Source organism: Notothenia rossii, assembly GCF_949606895.1.
Source record: "Notothenia rossii genome assembly, chromosome: 6".
In the NCBI taxonomy this organism is placed as follows: Eukaryota; Metazoa; Chordata; class Actinopteri; order Perciformes; family Nototheniidae; genus Notothenia; species Notothenia rossii.
In genome coordinates, this window is record NC_136909.1 from 20,551,691 (window position 1) to 20,570,354 (window position 18,664).

Below are 18,664 nucleotides of genomic sequence, written 5' to 3' on the forward strand. Positions count from 1 at the left end.
AAGATTCACATTGATGTCATTTGAGAAGGCAACATTGATGAAATGTCTTTTGCCGGCCTGAAATCAAAGATAACATTTTATACCAAATGAAATATTCCATATTTAATGTATCAATTTAAACTACATATGTGTTATAAGAAAACGTAAAGCTTGACAGGCATAGCAACTGTAACTACGGGGGCTAAGCAATGTTTGTGATTGGGAGTGTTCGAAGGTGTAGCGGTACCTGTGAATGGATCTGTAGCGGGGACAAGGTGTGTGAGAAACAGCAAAAGAGAAAAGAGAGAAATTAGCTCCTAAACATATCAACACACTTCACTTGTAAATTATTTGACACGTACTCCACATCTAATGCTGTCAGTCATGAGCTTGTTCTCTAAGCTTGTTTCAAAAACATTACACAAACACAATACACAAACCAACAGACAACATATATTTAGCATGCACAACATCAGAAATAATAAGAACGAGATCAGGGCCAGAATGTGGAAAAAGGAAAACCATCCCTAATGCTTAGCTGCAAGGACCCTGACCAACTTGAGAGAAAAAAGAGAAAGACAAAAATGTCTCAAATCTAATTTGTGTTAATTGATAAGGATGAAAATGATAGGATGTTAAACAGAAAAAACATCTGCAAACACTGACATATGAATACACCATCGATCTGGACTGGATGTTTTAGATTTATCACTTTTACATTAGATACAAAATGTGTAATCATGAAAAATGATTTCACTCACCATAATAGTTGTCCTTATCCGTATCTGCACATGAAATATGAAAACAAAAAATAACTTTTAATGAATATTCTCTAACCCTAACCCTAATATTAACATACCATATACATATTGTATACAATACATACAATATAAGATGTTGGCCTGTTTAACCAAGGTGGTGAGATATGTTGCTTTTTTGTGACACCAATACAGTTTTTTCAGATTTATTTTTATGTGCAGATACTTAATTTTTTACTTTTTTAAAGATACTGTTTACCTTCACACAATCACCCCTCTGATCCCCTTAGAAAATCAGTTCCATGTCTATCTCACATGTCCTTTGTATATTCTCTATAATTTAATATTAATTATAATAACAGCTCCTCCTTCAAATCTTGTGACTACCAAAAAGCGCTGATGCAAAAGTATGGCATTGCTTTTGTAAAAGGAAAAAAATAAGCTGTCATATTCTAGCTGGTGTTTTAAAACCCAGAGGGGAAATGTTCTTGAGCACAAAGGTCAAAAGCATTTACCTGAATATTTACTAAACAGAAATCTCTAACAATATCTTTTATAATTGTTGTATTATAGTTTCTTATAATAATATATTTCTTATAATAATTATAAGTTCTGCAAACAAAGAAAATACTAATACAGATTGCAAGTCAAATTAACATACAAGCTAAATTGTGTAGTTCATTGCTCAGTGTTAACAAATCACCACATTTGAGAAGCTGCAACATGGGAATATTGCTTGAAAAGTTAGATACATTATTTATTATAGTTATATAGATTATATTTTGTATACAATTTTATATATACATTAATTTAATATTATAATAATTATTAACTGATGATAAAAACAGTTGATGAGAAATGTGTTGTCGTTTGTCTTATCAATTCATTGAACAACTGTTTCAGCTCTGTACTTAATGAAAGTAAAAGCTTGATTTTGCTTGGTGCTGCTCCTCACCCTCCCAGGGCTTGGTCATGAAGTGCGCCTCCACCTCCTTCATGTCTGTGCCGTATTTGTTTGTAGCCACCAGCTTGTAGCGGCCGTTGTTGAGGTGTGTGGGGCTGTCGAGCTGCAGGCAGCCGTGGAACTCTCTCTCTGTGACGTCATGGATCATCGTCACGATGAATTTGCCCTCCATCACAAGTTTATCATCCTGATACCACAGCAGCTCTGGCATTGGGTTTCCTGGGAACAACATGAAGACAATACTTGACACTGTGATTTTCAGTGCTTTCAGATATTTGAATCATAAGTCTATCTTTGCTCATGTAGTCGTTGCTCTGATACATTTAACGGGAACATACAAAATTAAGGCCAAGTATTTTAGGCCTAAAGACAGAAAATAAACAGCTAAGTCCCACTAATGCTGTGTTTCCAGTGCATAGTACTCTACTCTAATTTCATTTCCATTTGAATAGCACTGCCTTACAGTAGCCTAGGCGGGGTGAACAGCTGTTCCCCGTACCAACACCAATTTAAATTGGCGTGTAAATGGAAGACTTGCTGAATTATTTCATTTTCAACCAAGCAGAGTTACGTCTGCCATCTCAGTTTTAGGGTAATGTGTACATTGTGCTTTGCCAGGTGACTGCAAAACATTATATTGACATCTATTTGCTTTTTTCAAAAAGTACCAGGTGCTATACCTAGTGGAAAACCAAAGAAAGTCAAGTGGAGCCCTACCATGCAGTGGAAACTCGGCACATACACAATTTGTGTATGTGTTTACCTGACATGCTGAAGGGGATGCACCAGTGATGGTCGGGGATTGCATCAGTCAGCTTCGTGATTTTGGGAGGAACTGAGTGTAGGAGAGAGAAGAGAGAGCAAGTGTGAGATTCAGACAATAAAGAAAGGAAGATAAGAGCGTACCGTAGCTCATAGACAAAGCTACAGCATGCAGAAACACAGTTGTCTTCTCCAGCTTTTAATTATCTGCTTTAAAGAGTGGGCTGACACATACAGTACTTTGACACAATAATCTAAATTAAATCAGGGCTGTTTGCCAGAAGGAAAACGTACAAAGTATATCCAACATCAGCGCGGACTCTTTCTCTCCAACGATGTTCTCAGCCGTGCAGCTGATCTTGCTGTTGTGATCCAGTGACGACAGGTTGGAAAGTCGCAGCACTGAAATCTGTCCCGATGTCTCGATCTGAGGGAGTAAAAACATCCATATATCAGCACGATGAGTCAGCTTTTTTTTATGTACATAGTGAAACATTTTTAGGATTTGTGGCTAAGAGTTGAAAGCATTAGATTCAGGTGATCATACCCATCCATCGTGTTTTTAATCAAATCAAAAAGTAACAGGTGAAAGCACACCTCACAATATCATATAAATAACTCAGTTTTCGGTTATTTTAATAATGGATTCAATTATCTAAGGGATCAACGATTAGTTAAAACATTCTGGACTGCAAATTCAGTTTATTTTCTTCGATGTTCTCCTGTCAACACTCTAGAAAAGGCTAAAGATGTTGGCATATGACAAAGAAAAAAGCCCGAAATCCACACTTTTGAGAAACTGAAACTACAAAATATCTTACATGAGCACTTGAAAATTGACAGCTACAATTAATAAATCAAAATATATTTGTTTCTGTCAATCAATGAATCAATTAACTGTTGTATCTCTAAAATAAATAAACATAGGGCGTGCCATGTCATATGAAACATGTCTGTCAAGTAAAGTAAATCTGCTCGTGTGTATTTCTGTGTATATTTCCGTGTGTGACCGGACCTCATAGTTGGAGACCAATGCCATGTTCCATATGAGCTCGGGCGAGGGCACTCCCGAGGTCGTGCAGGACAGGTCCACATGCTTCCCCTCCATTAGTGTCACCTTGGATGGGTTTAACGTTGCCATGGGAACCTCTACATACAACCAGGGGGGGGGGGAGAGGAGAGGAAAAGAGGAAGGAAGCAAACTTAGGATTCATGGCCAACTCTTGTCTTTTCATTTGAAACACAAGGCACGTAACAACCTCGACAATAGGAGTGGAAGAGCAGGCAAACACACAACCACTACCACAGAGTGAAAAGAAGGACACACAAAGAAAAGACCTCGAATTCTCTCTCTCTCTCTCTCTCTCTCTCTCTCACTTTCATTTAACCACACTCCCCCCAATCAAACAGTCAGACAAAGACACAGAGTTCAAACATGGTGATGGTTACACTGATTACTACTGCATGTCTTCAGCAGCCCAAGAACTGAATTGATTGGACACAGTCTGAAGCCTCAGTCAAAGCTAAGACACTGGCGAATGTGTGTGTGTGCCTGTGTGTTTGTGTGTGTGTGCGCATGTGTGTTCTGACCAGGAGGTGACCTGAGTGTGACCAATCAGACTCAATCAGAGTTTTGCCACCCTCATCTCCTGTCCAGTAACATCTCTGATGAAAGGAAAAGATTACAAAGAGAAGAGAGGGAGAGAAGATGAGGAGACAAGGCATGAACCTAAGGAAGGTAAGAGAAGAAGATCAGATCAAACCAAAGAGAAGAGAAAGAAGATGAAGAGAGCAAATCGAAAAGACAAGAATGAGAACAAAGACAGGGTGAAGAGAGGATAACAGGAGGACAAAAATAATAGGAAAGGAGAAAAGAGAAGAGAAAGAAGATGAGAAGAGAGGAAAGAGACAAAGAAAGGACAAGATGAGAACCAAATGGAGGCAAGAAAAATAAAAGAGTGGATGCCAGTGGAGAACCAAGAGAACTGGAAGACAGATGAAAAACAAGTAAAGGGAAGAAGAAGAGGAGGCTACACCAGAAGAAAAAAGAAAACAGTAGAAAATAAGAGTAGCTTAGAGAGGAAGAAAGAGCAGAACAAAAAGAAGAGAGGAAAAGAGATGGGTGTCGGCAGCTACTGCAGATAACACTGGACAGATTCCTTATCAAACCCCCCCCCCCCCCCTCGTCCACCTCGTCTGTCCGTCGGCAGAATGCTTATCACCAGTGCAACCCACTTATCACTAAGGCAACCTACTCAGTCACCATGAGAGGCACAAAAAAACAGTCATTTCAGCCATATCACAACCACAGATCTTAACAGGCTCTCCGTAAATCAGCTTTCTACTCACACTATACATCCTCTGCAGTGTCTCACACACACACACACACACACACACCGAACACACACACACCGAACACACACACACCGAACACACACACACACACACACACACACACACACACACACACACACACACACACACACACACACACACACACAGCTGGATTTCAGAATGAAACTTCCAGAAACAGACTCTATTGTGAGTGCAGTTGTCATGACCTGTCAGTACATAGAAAATTATTCCATTTACTATTATGTACGAGCGCAGCTTTGGTAGTCAAACCACCCATGACATCCGGAGTGATTGTAATCCTTTAGCGGCTCAGATGTGTGCAGAATCAACAAGTAGGATTGAGGAGGAATTTACTGTGATTAGTATGGTAGACCAGCCTGTGTCAGTGACAACACGTGAATCATTACGAGGAAAGATTGAACTATTGTTTGGACCGTGTTGAGGTTCATCTGCAGCTGGTTGTAAACCTATGGGAAACACGGGGAGTCAAGTGTTTGCAGAGGGGGAGCCAACTTAATGCACAACATCCAGGACACTGGCTGACTGTAAAAAAATAAATAATAATAATCACAAACTTAAGGCCCGCTTATCTCCACCAAATGGAATAGCTCTGTTGTCATTGAGGTAGATTTTTGACATTTAAGCTCAGTAGTTGGTTTTATTTCAAAGCACTTAATAAACAATATATGAATATTATATTGATATTTTGAAATTAGATTTTGTCTTACATTTTTTATATCACAATGTGAAGTGGGATCTTTTTGTGGTTTCAAAATATGCAATCTAATTCTTGGAAATAACCAGACTGTTCCAGCTTTTCTATTATTTGCTTATACCCTCTTATTCATTAGATCCACATTACTGATAATTATTTATAAGAAATCTAATTTTGTGAAAACACAAAAATCCAGGCTGTAGAATATCGTCACAAGATCAATATTGAGCTATTTGATCAAAAATATTGTTATAGAAGATTTTTCTTCATATTGCCCGGCTCAACGCCAGACTACTATTTCCAGAATAAACTTTTATGTTTAACAAAATAATAACTGATCATCAGTGTTGGGGGTAACGCACAACAAAGTAACGTTTCACTGTAATCAGATTACATTTGTCTGTAACGCGTTAATGTTGATAATAACAGTACTTACATTACTTCGCACAAAATGATCTCGTTACTTTAAAAGTGGGGTATGTAATTTTGGAGAAACCTGCTCGAGTACGCTAGAATTTGAAAATACAAATCTGTTATTTCCTTACAGAGCCCTTCCTCCAACACACATGACCAATGAGGGCACGAGATAAGTTTGTGCACAGATGAGGCTGACAGGCAGGTAGGCCATCCAGTTATTTTAGCCGGCCCGGCTCAGATGATTGGTCGTGCTTTTTACAGCGCTGCGGCTTCCACAGATTACATTTTATTTATTTATTGTCAAAGCATTTAATGTATTCATTGCTATCGGGATGTTAAGAGCATTCCGTGGAATATAAAAAAAAGTGTTTCTCAAATAAATTACACACCCCACCTTTAAGGTCTTCAACTATCTGCATAACGGGAGGACAGAAAAATTAATCAAACGTGAAAGAAAGAATATCCTATAAATTGTACCTTTGGGGTAATTGTTTCACTATTATAACCTTGTGGGACTTTGGTGCACAAGCAGCTAACTTGCACTTTCCTTCAAATTGTATTTCTTTGTATTACCAGATGTCATTTCAAGGACCTTTTTTTTCTATAAACAATGATATTCAAAGGCAGATAATTGTGCAAGATTGTAACAAAGAAACCTCATTGCTAACACCCCAGTCCTTGACACTCCTTGACTCCTTGAATTCAGATTACCTTTATTCAGGGAGCATGTGCTATGAAAGGGCTTTGAATTACAGGCCCAGCACTTGAGATATGCCCCGGTGATGTGGAGCTGAATAGTTGCTCACAGCTCATATTTAAAAGCAAAACATCCGATCCGGATTGAAACCTCTGCACAATACACCCAGGCATACTTCAGCGTCATTGTTAGAGGTGTCATTGTTGTCAGCTCTTGTTATGGGCCGCAATGGGCACATCCACATCTGTGTTTAGAGAAGTGTTCATATTTATTATGTAAGGCTCCAGGCCTCTACACAGCAGAGATGTGGTGATTTCCGATGAAAGGCAGGAGCAGAAGAGAGACATTTTTCACAAAATTTACATCAGGGAGAGAAGAAAATGTGCCAAAAAGTGACACAACACAAAACGCGTCCCTGAGTTTGTCTCTGTATATTTCTGTTGTTCCAGCACAGTAAACTGACGATGCATTATGAGAGGGTTTCAGTGAGGAAGAGGGAGGAGAACGGATGACAATACTAGCTGAGCAGCTTTTAAACCCAGAATCTGTCGTAGATTATTCACTTTCTCTTGTCAGTCAAATTGACTGTCTGACATCATTTTGGGGTTTTAATTTTCCTGAATCTGCCATCCATTCTGTTAAGTTAAGGCTAAAACTATGGTTAAAGTAGTGAAAACATCATCAATGTATAATAGGAAAGTGAAACGTTGGTCTCCTGCATAAGGACCAGACGCACCCATCCATCACCTCGGCCTCCACACCCCTACTCTCCACTTCACTGCACTAAGGACACTTCCTGCATTTGCATTGGATGTAGTCAATCTTGAGGTGCATAACCATCTAACCTGGACAGAACACGCCATCATATTGATGGATTTCAGCTAAGATTCATTCTTGTCGTATGAAGGACTACTTATAAATTAAAAAATTAAAACTGCACACCATCAACGCAACACATTTTTCCTCCCCATTTCAAATTATTAGCAATTACCTTGTTTTCATTCCCATAAAGATGATTTACTGAATTTTTTTTTGCCCAGCTGTGCTCTTCTTTTTTTAAAGCTATTTTCCATGTTCAACCCTCTTGAATCCTTACAGTATGTTGACAAAACCTCTCTGCTTAATGATGTCAGCGTATGCTAAAAATGGCTGCAGGGAGGTTTACTATACGTCAAGTCCATTACCTTTTGAAATACCTCTTTAAACATCATGAATACCATCTTAACTTTCTGTCAATCTGCATGTGCTGATTTTATTTGTGCTTTCTCAGATCTGTGTGGATTTTAAATGTAGTTTTTCAACTTTTGTGCCTTGTTTAGTTCAAGTGAGTATTCTCCCTATAGAAAATTCACACATGTCAATAGCATCTACTGCTCACAGACACAGAAGCCAACTGGCCTTTTTACTTATTACGTACCGCTCCGGTGCCTACGTGTGCTTGTGTTAGAGAAGGAGATATAGATATTAGATGACAGGAAATAAGACTTGAACAATAATTTTAAAAATGACAAAACAAATGAGAAAGGGAAATGAAACCTGAGAGCCAGTCATTCCAGACAGACAAATGGACAGACGGAGAGATAGAGGCAGACACAGAGAGATATAAAGAGCGACAGATGAGGACAGATGAGGACAGAGGGCAGCAGTGCTGTGATGTGACCAGCAGAGGTCCAGCAACCCATCTGCTGTCACTTCCAGGGCACAGCGTGGGGAAAATGCACCTTTTCTTAAGACAGCTGGTTTAAATTAAAACATTTCAATCAAAGAGGATATGTAGATATGTTCCTTTAACAAGCATGATCCACAATTACTAATTAAGAAAGAGTTGCTAAAGAACATTTTCATAATGCACAAGCATGGGGTTGCAGTAACATCAGCGCATTATTGTTCTAAGTTAGGGTTCTTACAGGTCAGCAGTGGGGACAGTCTGTGTTTGCTAACCTTTTGGAGTGGAGCTCCGGCAGAAAACAGTCCACAGAGAGAAACCGAGCGAGAGACATATGCGGGTGGCCTGAGAGATCAGTGTCAGCCCGAGGGCATCGTTGGGCACTTCCTCTGCTTTGTGCCTTCCTCATATGTCACTCAGAAATGTTCAGACAGACTGTCATACATGCGAGCAGACAGAGAGATGGAAAATGAGTAATAGAGTAATAAAGAGGGGGGAGACACAGCCTGAGAGAGGGGGAGGCAAAAGATAGCTTGAAAAACGACATAGAGAGCAAAAGGCCAGCAGTTCGGACTTTGCGTGTATCAGTGACAGCCCTGGGGCATTATTTGGCACCCCCGCTCCACCATGTCCTCCTCCTCCTCCTCATATGTCACACTGCCAGGGGGTCCCCTGCCCACCTCTCCAGGGGCCCCGCTGTAACTGTGCTAATGCCAAAAATAACCTCCGCTAATGGAAGGGAGGCAGAGAGGACGGATCAATAGGAGTTATCAATGACATTGTTAGCTTCCTGAATGCTAACTTATTGTTTACGTCCCAAATGCCCTAAGCTATTTTGACCGGATGGGAAAAATACTTTCAGATTCATGTTCGGGATTATTAGAGAGAACATTTTATTACATCTCAATTGAGACCCATAAAGCTTTTCTGACGGCAATTATTGTGTGTTTTATAAATTCAAATCAGACATGAAGACTTATTTATGTCTTTGCTTTACACACACAAACTGGATCCGACTGGACTTTTTGCTTTCAAGGCTGGACTATCTGCCTTTCATTTTTGCGCTAGGGTTAAACACAAGCTTTTAAATATTACTTTATGTCACTTATAGCCTGATTTATGCTTATCAAAACCTACAAATCCTGGCTAAATGTGGACAAGCAGACAGGTCAAGCTGTAATCTGGCCTTGTTGACGAAAAGAAGAAAGTCCAAAATAGAGCTTCTTAAAAAACTAAGGATAAAGCATCGATTAACTGCTGACATTTATACATTCAAGCTTGATGAACACTCCCGTAAGCAGGGACATAAAAGCTTTGTGGTCAGTGGATGTCTGTCTAGTGAAAGCAAGCATGCTGGTTAGCTTGACATTCCACTTGTATTGTAAATAACTGTATGAACTTGTACTAAGAATATCATTTTGTGGTTGTAGAGACTATTGGTTTTTGGAATACTTAAAACCGTTTCTTAAACAAAGATGCAACACTCTCTCATTAGGTTTCGCAATTATATCTGTGGAAAACATCTTTCATTGCTCGTGAAAATGTGATTATTGCTGATGCTATCAAGTGTTGCTGCTCTCAAGAATGAATCCCTTTAAAGACGACCGAAACATGATTCAGAGAAATTGGAAATGAAATCTACCGAATGACAGCGGGTCAGCGGTGCCACAGGACACAGTGCAGATGGTCTTTATAACACTTCATTTTATTGTGATACATGCAGTACATTTTGTCCACTCAGCATCTTTGAAAATCACTGATGTCATCTATGTATTTGTTCACACAAACGCTCCCTCTCAGTCCTGCTTCCATAATGTCCTAAACACGGTGACCTTTCTACACCTACAAGCAAATGTCTCGGATGACTGTAACTGGTCTATAGGATTAACACACAGCACACTCAAACACCACTCTGTAGGTCACACATTTCACTCTCCTCCATCTGGCAGCTAATCTATGCATCATATGAGAAAACTCCCTACAGCACAGAGATAACGTCAGCCTGTTTAGTGTGGGTGCCTTTTAAATGACACCCTGCACAAACCAAACTACATTTTTCTAGTCAGGGCTCTGAGTGTGCATGCATGCATTTGGTAATTTGTGTGCCTGTTCATCTGTAAGACATTGAAGCTTTTTGCACCGTGCAGTGTCTGGAGAAATTACAATGTACAGGCTAAGTAGAGCACTGGGTAAGTGAAATACAGTGTGTGTAGCATCCTCACTTTAGCTTTATGACATTTAGTACAGTTATTCTCATAGGTTTTATCAAAGAAACATCTCCTTCTCAATGTGTTCATCCTCTGTACACTTGTGAGAATCAACAAAATACTTAGCACACTTGTCTTGCTATTACTATTAAGCTTTTTAGAGCACATGTCCTCCACACACACATACACTAACATAAAAACTGATGTGCCAGACATATGCGAAACATATGAGAACACGGAATCAAAATAAAGATTAGGAAAAATCTTTGCAGAGCAAACCATTAGAATTACTGTTTTCCTCCAGGTGCTTCATCACTTTGCACTCTGCCACAGCTTGTGAATGTATTTTCCAGCCAGTTACCCTGTGTGTGTTTGTGTGTGTATTTGTGTCTCCTCACCACAGTTGGGTAGTGTCAGTCTGGACAGCAGCTTGCGTACTCCTCCATCCTCGATGCAGCGCAGCTCCTGATTGTCTGCTTCCTCTCCCAACCACAGTTTCATCCACATGTTCTCACAGGAGCAGTGCAAAGGGTTCCCTGTGAGGATCCTGCACACACACACACACACACACACACACACACACACACACACACACACACACACACACACACACACACACACACACACACACACACACACACACACACACACACACACACACACACACACACACACACACACACACACACACACACACACACACACACACACACACACACACACACAGTCAAGATCAGCTGAGAACCGTGAGTATTAAAGCGTGTGACTAAATCAACATTTTAAAGACAAAGAAATAGCTTGATTGAATTGTACGAGTGCCATAAAGAAACAGTTTAACATGTTGGGAAATATGTTTGAAACTACCTCCAGCAGCACGTTAGCTTAGCTTATCATGAAGACTGGAAGCAGCAGAAATATACGATCCGTACAAAAGATAACAAGTTGAGATGTGGTAATGTCCTGGACTATTTCTTGACTGGGAATAGTAACTTCCTGGAAATTGAACTTTACAGACATGACAGTTTTTAACAACTCATGTATTGAGCTATAACTTCAATTTTAACTAGGCAAACGGAAATGCTCTACTGCTAAATGCTCTAGCAAATGGGCTACAACTGCCTTTTGTCGTGCAACACTGTGTTGCATAATGACAATAAATGATTGCTGAACTACTGCTTTATTTGTAATAACAGTTCATGAGAGACTGAATCACTGTATGTCTGGGGAAAGGGATGTACAACATGGGGACAAAGCCGATCACACATTAACATTCCTTGGTGGGTAATTTCTGCCGGGCAACTTCATCTCTGTCCTCACCCTGTCTCCTAAATCTAAATCTAGATTAAAAGATGTTCTTTCTTTAGGTTATCCCAGAATTGCAGACAGAGGTAACTTCACATCATTACTCTATAGTTGACATCACATAAGCAGTAGGAACGTGTTTTTCGACTGACTGATGATAACTAGGCGGTATAGCAGAGAAAGAAAGACAGACAGATGGAGATGGACAGACTTATAGAGAGGCTGAGCTGAACTCACATATAGGAAATGTTGAGGTGTCTGAATATCCTCCAGGAAAGTGACGACAGGTTGTTATCTTTCAGATTCCTGGAAATTAAGTCAAACAACAGGGAGTAAGATTGCTGTTTAAAGCCATACCAAAACATTATGTTAGTTTTACAGAAACTAATATGTATACGCATTAATAAGCCTGAATAATTTGTAATCAATTACGTTAACTCAAGGTTTATTTTAATTTTAACTTTAATTATGTTTGTTATTTATAGTCCTATTAAACTTGAACTTCATCATTCGTCTCTTTTTTTTTCTGGTGAATGTTCTCTTGATAATGTTGCAACTAAGTAGTCTTAATAATATTATATACCATACATTTCCTGCCAATATTACCAATAAATAATACCATAAAGTAAATCAAATAAAAACACGTATTCATTTGAAAAGAAAACAGTTTGTTTTATCCCCAACTGAGTCAAACATCTTACTCAGCAATGGTGAAGAGTAAATGATCATAGTGACTGTAATGTCAATAGAAATCAAGGAATAGTTGACATTGTTTTTACTTACAGGTACTGTATCTTGATGTTGTTTTGAAAGGCCAGCTTCGATACATACGTAAGCCTGCTGTTGGTCACCGTTCTGCCACGAAAGAAAACGGTCCAAACAATATTTCAAAAAAGCTTTACAATTATCAACAACTGCGAAATGAGTTAGATCAAAACGTGAATGCAGGTTCTTAATCAGCTCCACAAGTCTTAAAATATATTTTTGGTCATAGTTTCTAATAGGTCATCTCAGAGGTAGATAAATCTTTGTTCAGACGTGAATATAACTTTCAAGATAAACAAAGTATGCCCCCCTCCCAGAGGGACCGGTAAACCTGCTTCTTTCTAACGTTAGCATTAGGAAAAATCTAGGTTTGGACCAATGGTCAACAGACCATCTTTCCTTGTTCGGAGCATCATGAATATCACACTGCTGTGTGTTTTCCAAAATGCTAAATAAACTAATCATATAAAATTAACATTTCACTAATCCAGGTTGTCCATACAACATTTCTGAATTCAAGATCTTTGTTGGAAACACAGCATGCTTGTAAATTTAAACAATGGTATAATGTATAAAACCTGCTTTAAGATTGAGATGCTGTACATTCTCAGCAGTGTTGAAACCAGATGCAAAGTGTGTGTGCTCTTCATCAGCTCAGGCTGTAAGACATCATTATCTGTTGTGAAATGTTGTTTCAGCAGACGTTCTGTGACGGATTCATTTCCTCAGACATGACTGAGCACAGATTTACATCTCATCAGTTACGAAACACGGCAATTAGTTACTGTAAAAACATCAAAACTGTGAAATATCTTATATATACGTATCAAGACAGAGTGTAATTGTTTGAGTATTTCTCAGACAAGTGGGACTGTCTATGGCTGTGGATTATTATGTTTCAAGAAAGTGCTGCTTGGTGGACAATTGTTTTTTTTTAATTAAGAAATCAAATGAAGCACAGATACAGACCCTAGTAACTACAAAACCCTGCAATAAAAATCATTGTTTAAAGCAACAGACATGCAAGATACATTGCCTTAAGCAGAGTATCAATAAAGGCAAAGTAAATCAATACTTCATATGGTGGATCATACCAAGCCAAATATGTTGTAATATTTTGAGAAAATGTTCTTTATTGGCACAAAAATGCTTATAATTTGACACAACGATGTAGTTAACAGAACAGCCAAAAGGAATACAACAACAAAAACCTGTGTATTGTGATTATATTATTATGACAAATGTGACCATTGACAAAAGGTCTGAATGTATACCGGGTCAAAATGTGTGTCTTTGTAATATAAGACATAGAAGACTCACAGGTTCCTGAGATTCTTGTAGTAGTGCAGGTCTTTGTCGTTGATGGAGGAGAAGCTGCCTTGGTTGGCGATGTAACTGTCGGGGGATACAAGTGTGTGTCAGAAGGCTCATTTGCTAACAGAGGGAAGCAAACAGAAGCATTTCAACAAGACAAAGGGACGTAATAAGCCCACATGATTGAAGTTTACATTTGAAAAATAAACTGCAGCTGATAAATGGCACAAGAGGGAGCTGGTAGTTAGTTTTTTTTAAACACAAAAACCGGCACAGCTCTCTTCCCTCTTTTCCTCAGCTGCACTGGAGCAGGGCTCTTGACCCGATTGGGGGCCAACCGGAGATGATTGAGAGAGAATCCCCGGTGTGAATGAGTAAAACTGTTAACAGATCTGCAAAACAGTAAGTCTACTTTTCAAGAGCTTTGGGATCAGAAGTCTGAGAACATTTAGAAATAAACTCCAAATCACCTCCAGAGGGAACATGCTGTAACAGAAACCTTCAGACTTGCCGTGGTACGCATTGTTTAGCTTAATCAGAAGGTCATTAAATAATTTTTTTTCATGTGGCAACTGGGAGCAAAAAACATCTCTAAATTAGAGTCATTGATTTCCAAGATCATTACATGGCTATACTTGTCAAGGGGCTTCAGTTCAAGATTTGTTTTGTGTTGCTAATTATACCGAATACACAAGAGGGACCAAATGTGTCCACTTCGTAGCAAAAATCTTCAGGTAATACAAACTAATAATACTTAACTGCAGGGCATACAGGAGTTTGCAAGCAATTAGACTTTAATCAAATCGTTTATTTCTCTTTTCCTAATTTCAACGTTTCGATCTGCAAGACCTTCCTCGAACAACCTGGCAAATTTGTTGTAGATCCAAACAGTGCCTATACAGAAGAGAACAAGACTAAATATATGGAGCCTTATAGAGTGCATACCTTTTTTAGCCTGCAGCTATTCCAATACAACATGATTCACTGTGTCCTCTTTCAATTCCCTGAATTTATACCAGAATAATTGTTTTTGGTTCCAGAAGATTGATCAGTGAAGGTTTAAATGATGACTCCTTACTGTTAAAAATATTCTATAGGGTTTATGGTGGCCTTTTGTGGTGTAAGACGCTGTACCAAACCACACAGTGTAATTGTTTAAAAGCCGGCGGGAGACTTTAGTTGAATACCACTGCTCCTCTCTCTCACCAGTGCTCTGCTGTCACCATTAGAGTCAAAATAAAGCATGAAAAAAGGCAGTACAAATGTGTAGTAATAAAATTGGATATGTGGCTTTCCATAATTAAAGAACCAGGTCTACAACGCCAGCATTATTCTGTGTTTTACACTCTGATAAATTAAAGCATGTATTTTCAAAACATTGTTTCATAAAACTACATTCACTTACGTAATATTGGCTGACAATAATGTCACACAACTGAAATTCAATTCTGACTGAATGTTTGTAGGGTTATAATCTAATTTGAAATCTTCAATAAATCACCAGCATCAACGTCTCCGATAAGTATCTGTAAATAAGCAATAAGAAGAAGCAGAAAGCGCTCTGGATTACGCTGCTGCCACTGCCAAAGACAGTATCTCTGGTTTGAACACTGTTTGTTTTAGTGTGCAGGGGGGAGTTGAGTGTGCATTTACTACACCCACATGTGTCCGTTTGACTTTCATTTACTACTGCCTATCAGTATTAAGATACAAAACCAAATACTTTTGTTAAAGGTTTAATGTTATTGTTTCATCTTCATTAAAGACTGCATTACTAATGAAACAACTGTCTGTGCTGTTCCTCTTGTGTTAGTATTTATAAAAGAGCCAACACCTCAAATAAACTCTTAAGATTTTCAATCTGTCATTCAATTGAACTATTTCTGAAGCATGTTTTGTTAGCAGGTGAATTTAATAAGATTTGTTTGACTCAGCTTTTATACGAAACAGACATTGACACATTCATATAAACGGCTGTTTTGAGTATTAACACCTATACAGGAGTTCAGCGACGTTTAGAGCTCATTATATTCTGTCATTGTGTGTGTGCAGATGGCTTGAATTTCGGTGTTAACCAATTACCATAGGCAGGGGACATGATATACATAAATCCACGTTTTCTGGCAAGGTCGTTTTGGAGATAGACATGCATGGTCATCAGTGATTTGTCTGTTTACATTAGTGCTCAGTGGCTGCTTCTCAGCAGACTGCTGGCTCACTTAAACAGCTTCCAAGGCTTCTCCCAAGTTCATCTCTGACAAGTTATTATCAACAAGGCCGTTTATCGGTGCCAAGAAAGATAGGGCAGCAATTCAATATTTTAATCTCCTCTTTTAATTGCTCTGAGATAAAAATGCTTCAACGTCAGATTTTATTTTAGACAACGTGACCATTCATGAAAAGGGAGTAGGCCTACAGTTTACATTTTCAAAAGCACACTGATAATTTATTTGTATTATCGTCACTAAAAAAGGGTCCAGTATTCAAGAGAAATGTTGACGGATTGGAAAATAATAACGCTTTTTTCATAGAGATTTTTCTTCGCCTCTGTGGCCCATTAAAAACACTCATATAAGCCATCTTGGGAAGTGTCTCGCACTAATATTTGGACTGTGGTGGTGTGCGGGTCTCGGTCACACAGACACGCGTAAAGGCACATGCACGCTCCTGCACACAGTAGTGCTTTGTTTAATAGCCGGAATGAGGTCTTTCTGACTCAAGTAATTTCTTTATTAAATTGTCAGTTTCCATGCTGGCGTTGAAAGACTGATGGCCTCATGATGGCAATGTCTCTGTTATGCAATGTAGGTTACACATGATGCAAGTCTGACAGATACCCGTGCCGAATAAATGAAAAAGGACCTACATTTTTATCCAAATTGGTAAATCTGCGAATTGTCTTTAAAATCATGCAAGATATTAAGACTCAGAGCGAACCGGTTGTTGCTCTTTCCTTGCGGACAGTGCAGCATGTCAGCTCCAGACACAGCTGGCAGTTAAGGGATAAAGGTATGGTTTATTTGGAAAGTGTTGGGAAATACCGCTACATCGAAAAAATATAAAAATACCATTTATGAATTCGACATCCCCATTATGTAAATATGATGTTTCTGAGAGACACTCACATGTCGGTGATGTTCTCCATCTCCGCCTCGCTCTGTAGGACGGGGAAAGCATTGATCTCCCTCTCCGGGTCCACACAGGAGATCCTGGTGCTGCTGCAAGTACAATAAGACGGGCATGCCTCCGCGGACATCCACGGGTCTCCAGATCCCACTGACACCCCGATCACTACAACCCACCACCACCAGCACCGCCACGACCCAGACCCTCTCCCCGGCGAAGAGAGAGCCCCGCTCCCGGGTGTCCAGACGCTCATCTCGGGTACCAACTTCAGCTATTAGGCTCGCTGAACAGCCCCCACAGCCCGGCCCAGGCGGGCTGGGTTCAGCCCCTGGTTCAGCCAATCAAGGAAAGGAGAAAAAAAAAGAAGCAAAATCCGATGCCTAGGTGGATGCAGGCAGTGCAGCTACAAAACCATCTGCAACGATGACTGAAGGGATTAAAACCGGAGAGTGTCCTCCTTTCCTGCTCGTCTCCTCCAGAATCCCCGTCAGTCAGCCAGTCAGTCAAAATCACACTGCCACACTGACGGGTGTGTGCCAAGGAGGATCTCTCTCTCCCTCCCTCCCTCCCTCTCTCTCTCTCTTTCTCTCTCCCCTCTGTTTCTCTCTCTCTCTCAACCGGAGCCTCCTCGACACAATGTTCTCTGTGTTTGGATGAATCTCTTCTCAGAGATGGGTGGTGGTGGTGGTGGTGGTGGTGGTGGTGGTGGTTGGGTTGGTGGCAGGATAGGGGACAGACCAAATGTGAGGGTGAGGAAAACTGGTGCTCTGAACGCTGGATGCAGGGGAAGTAGAACAGAGGAGGAGGACAGGGCATCAGAGCAGATCGTGTATAATGTGATACCTCATTGATCCCCTTTAGGGAAATGCTCATTGCTCTGCCTGTTCTGGGGAAAGGGTCAGGTGCAGAGCAAGAGGTGGTTCTCACTCAAGGGCACCTCAGCCAGAAAACATGCTGAATTTGTGTTTGTGTTGGTCACTCGTGAACCTTTGCACGTCTGTTTTAATATGTGGGATCTCATGGGTTAAAGCTACTTTGTGCCAGGCATCACCGGCCTTCAGATGGAGGGTGAGCGTCCTTGTTTAACAGAGAAAGAGAGGGAGGGAGAGGTGGGGGTAGTTTAAGGCGTTATTTAATTTATCTACTAGCTGGTTTCAGTTCATGTGCGTAAATGGAACTAAAGGAGCAATCAATTTGCAGCCGCTAATTGTCATAATCAGTCTCACCATCACTCTCATCGTTCCTATAATCATCATTATCATCTGGCTGTTATTTCACAAGTAGACCTGTACAGTTAATCAGTGAAAACGAAGCTGTCTGAAGGAGGTCCTATGAGTTTACGTAGTCACACAAGTGCCTCATTTACATTCTTATCCTTGGTAAAAATCCCTGACAAAAGAATCTGCTGTTTCCCTTTGAACAATGCATTTAAGCATTTATATTGTCAGGCCTTGAGCTGATTGGTGCTTCCACTGTGGAATTGGTTTAGGATGTACAGTGCTCCATCAATCGTAAGCCCTGCAGTCAACTTAACCAAGTGGCTGCCAACGGCATGGTCAACAGTGTGTACATGAGTGAATATTAGCCTCTCTGAGCAGGTGGCACCTTGTGTGGCTGCTATTGCCTCGCTCTATAAA

General features: G+C 39.9%; 1 protein-coding gene across 1 annotated transcript in view; it reads right to left on the reverse strand.

The window, feature by feature from the left end:
- Positions 1-17,553, reverse strand: part of ntrk2a (neurotrophic tyrosine kinase, receptor, type 2a) — an 86,232-nt gene extending 68,679 nt beyond the window's left edge. The window contains 10 exon segments of the mRNA XM_079687755.1: positions 1,649-1,654; positions 1,657-1,920; positions 2,465-2,536; positions 2,758-2,890; positions 3,479-3,612; positions 10,919-11,067; positions 12,060-12,128; positions 12,606-12,677; positions 13,908-13,982; positions 17,027-17,553. Of these exon segments, the coding sequence (XP_079543881.1) occupies positions 1,649-1,654; positions 1,657-1,920; positions 2,465-2,536; positions 2,758-2,890; positions 3,479-3,612; positions 10,919-11,067; positions 12,060-12,128; positions 12,606-12,677; positions 13,908-13,982; positions 17,027-17,280 (1,228 nt within the window). The 5' untranslated portion in view covers positions 17,281-17,553.
- Between the last annotated feature and the right edge of the window lie 1,111 nt (positions 17,554-18,664).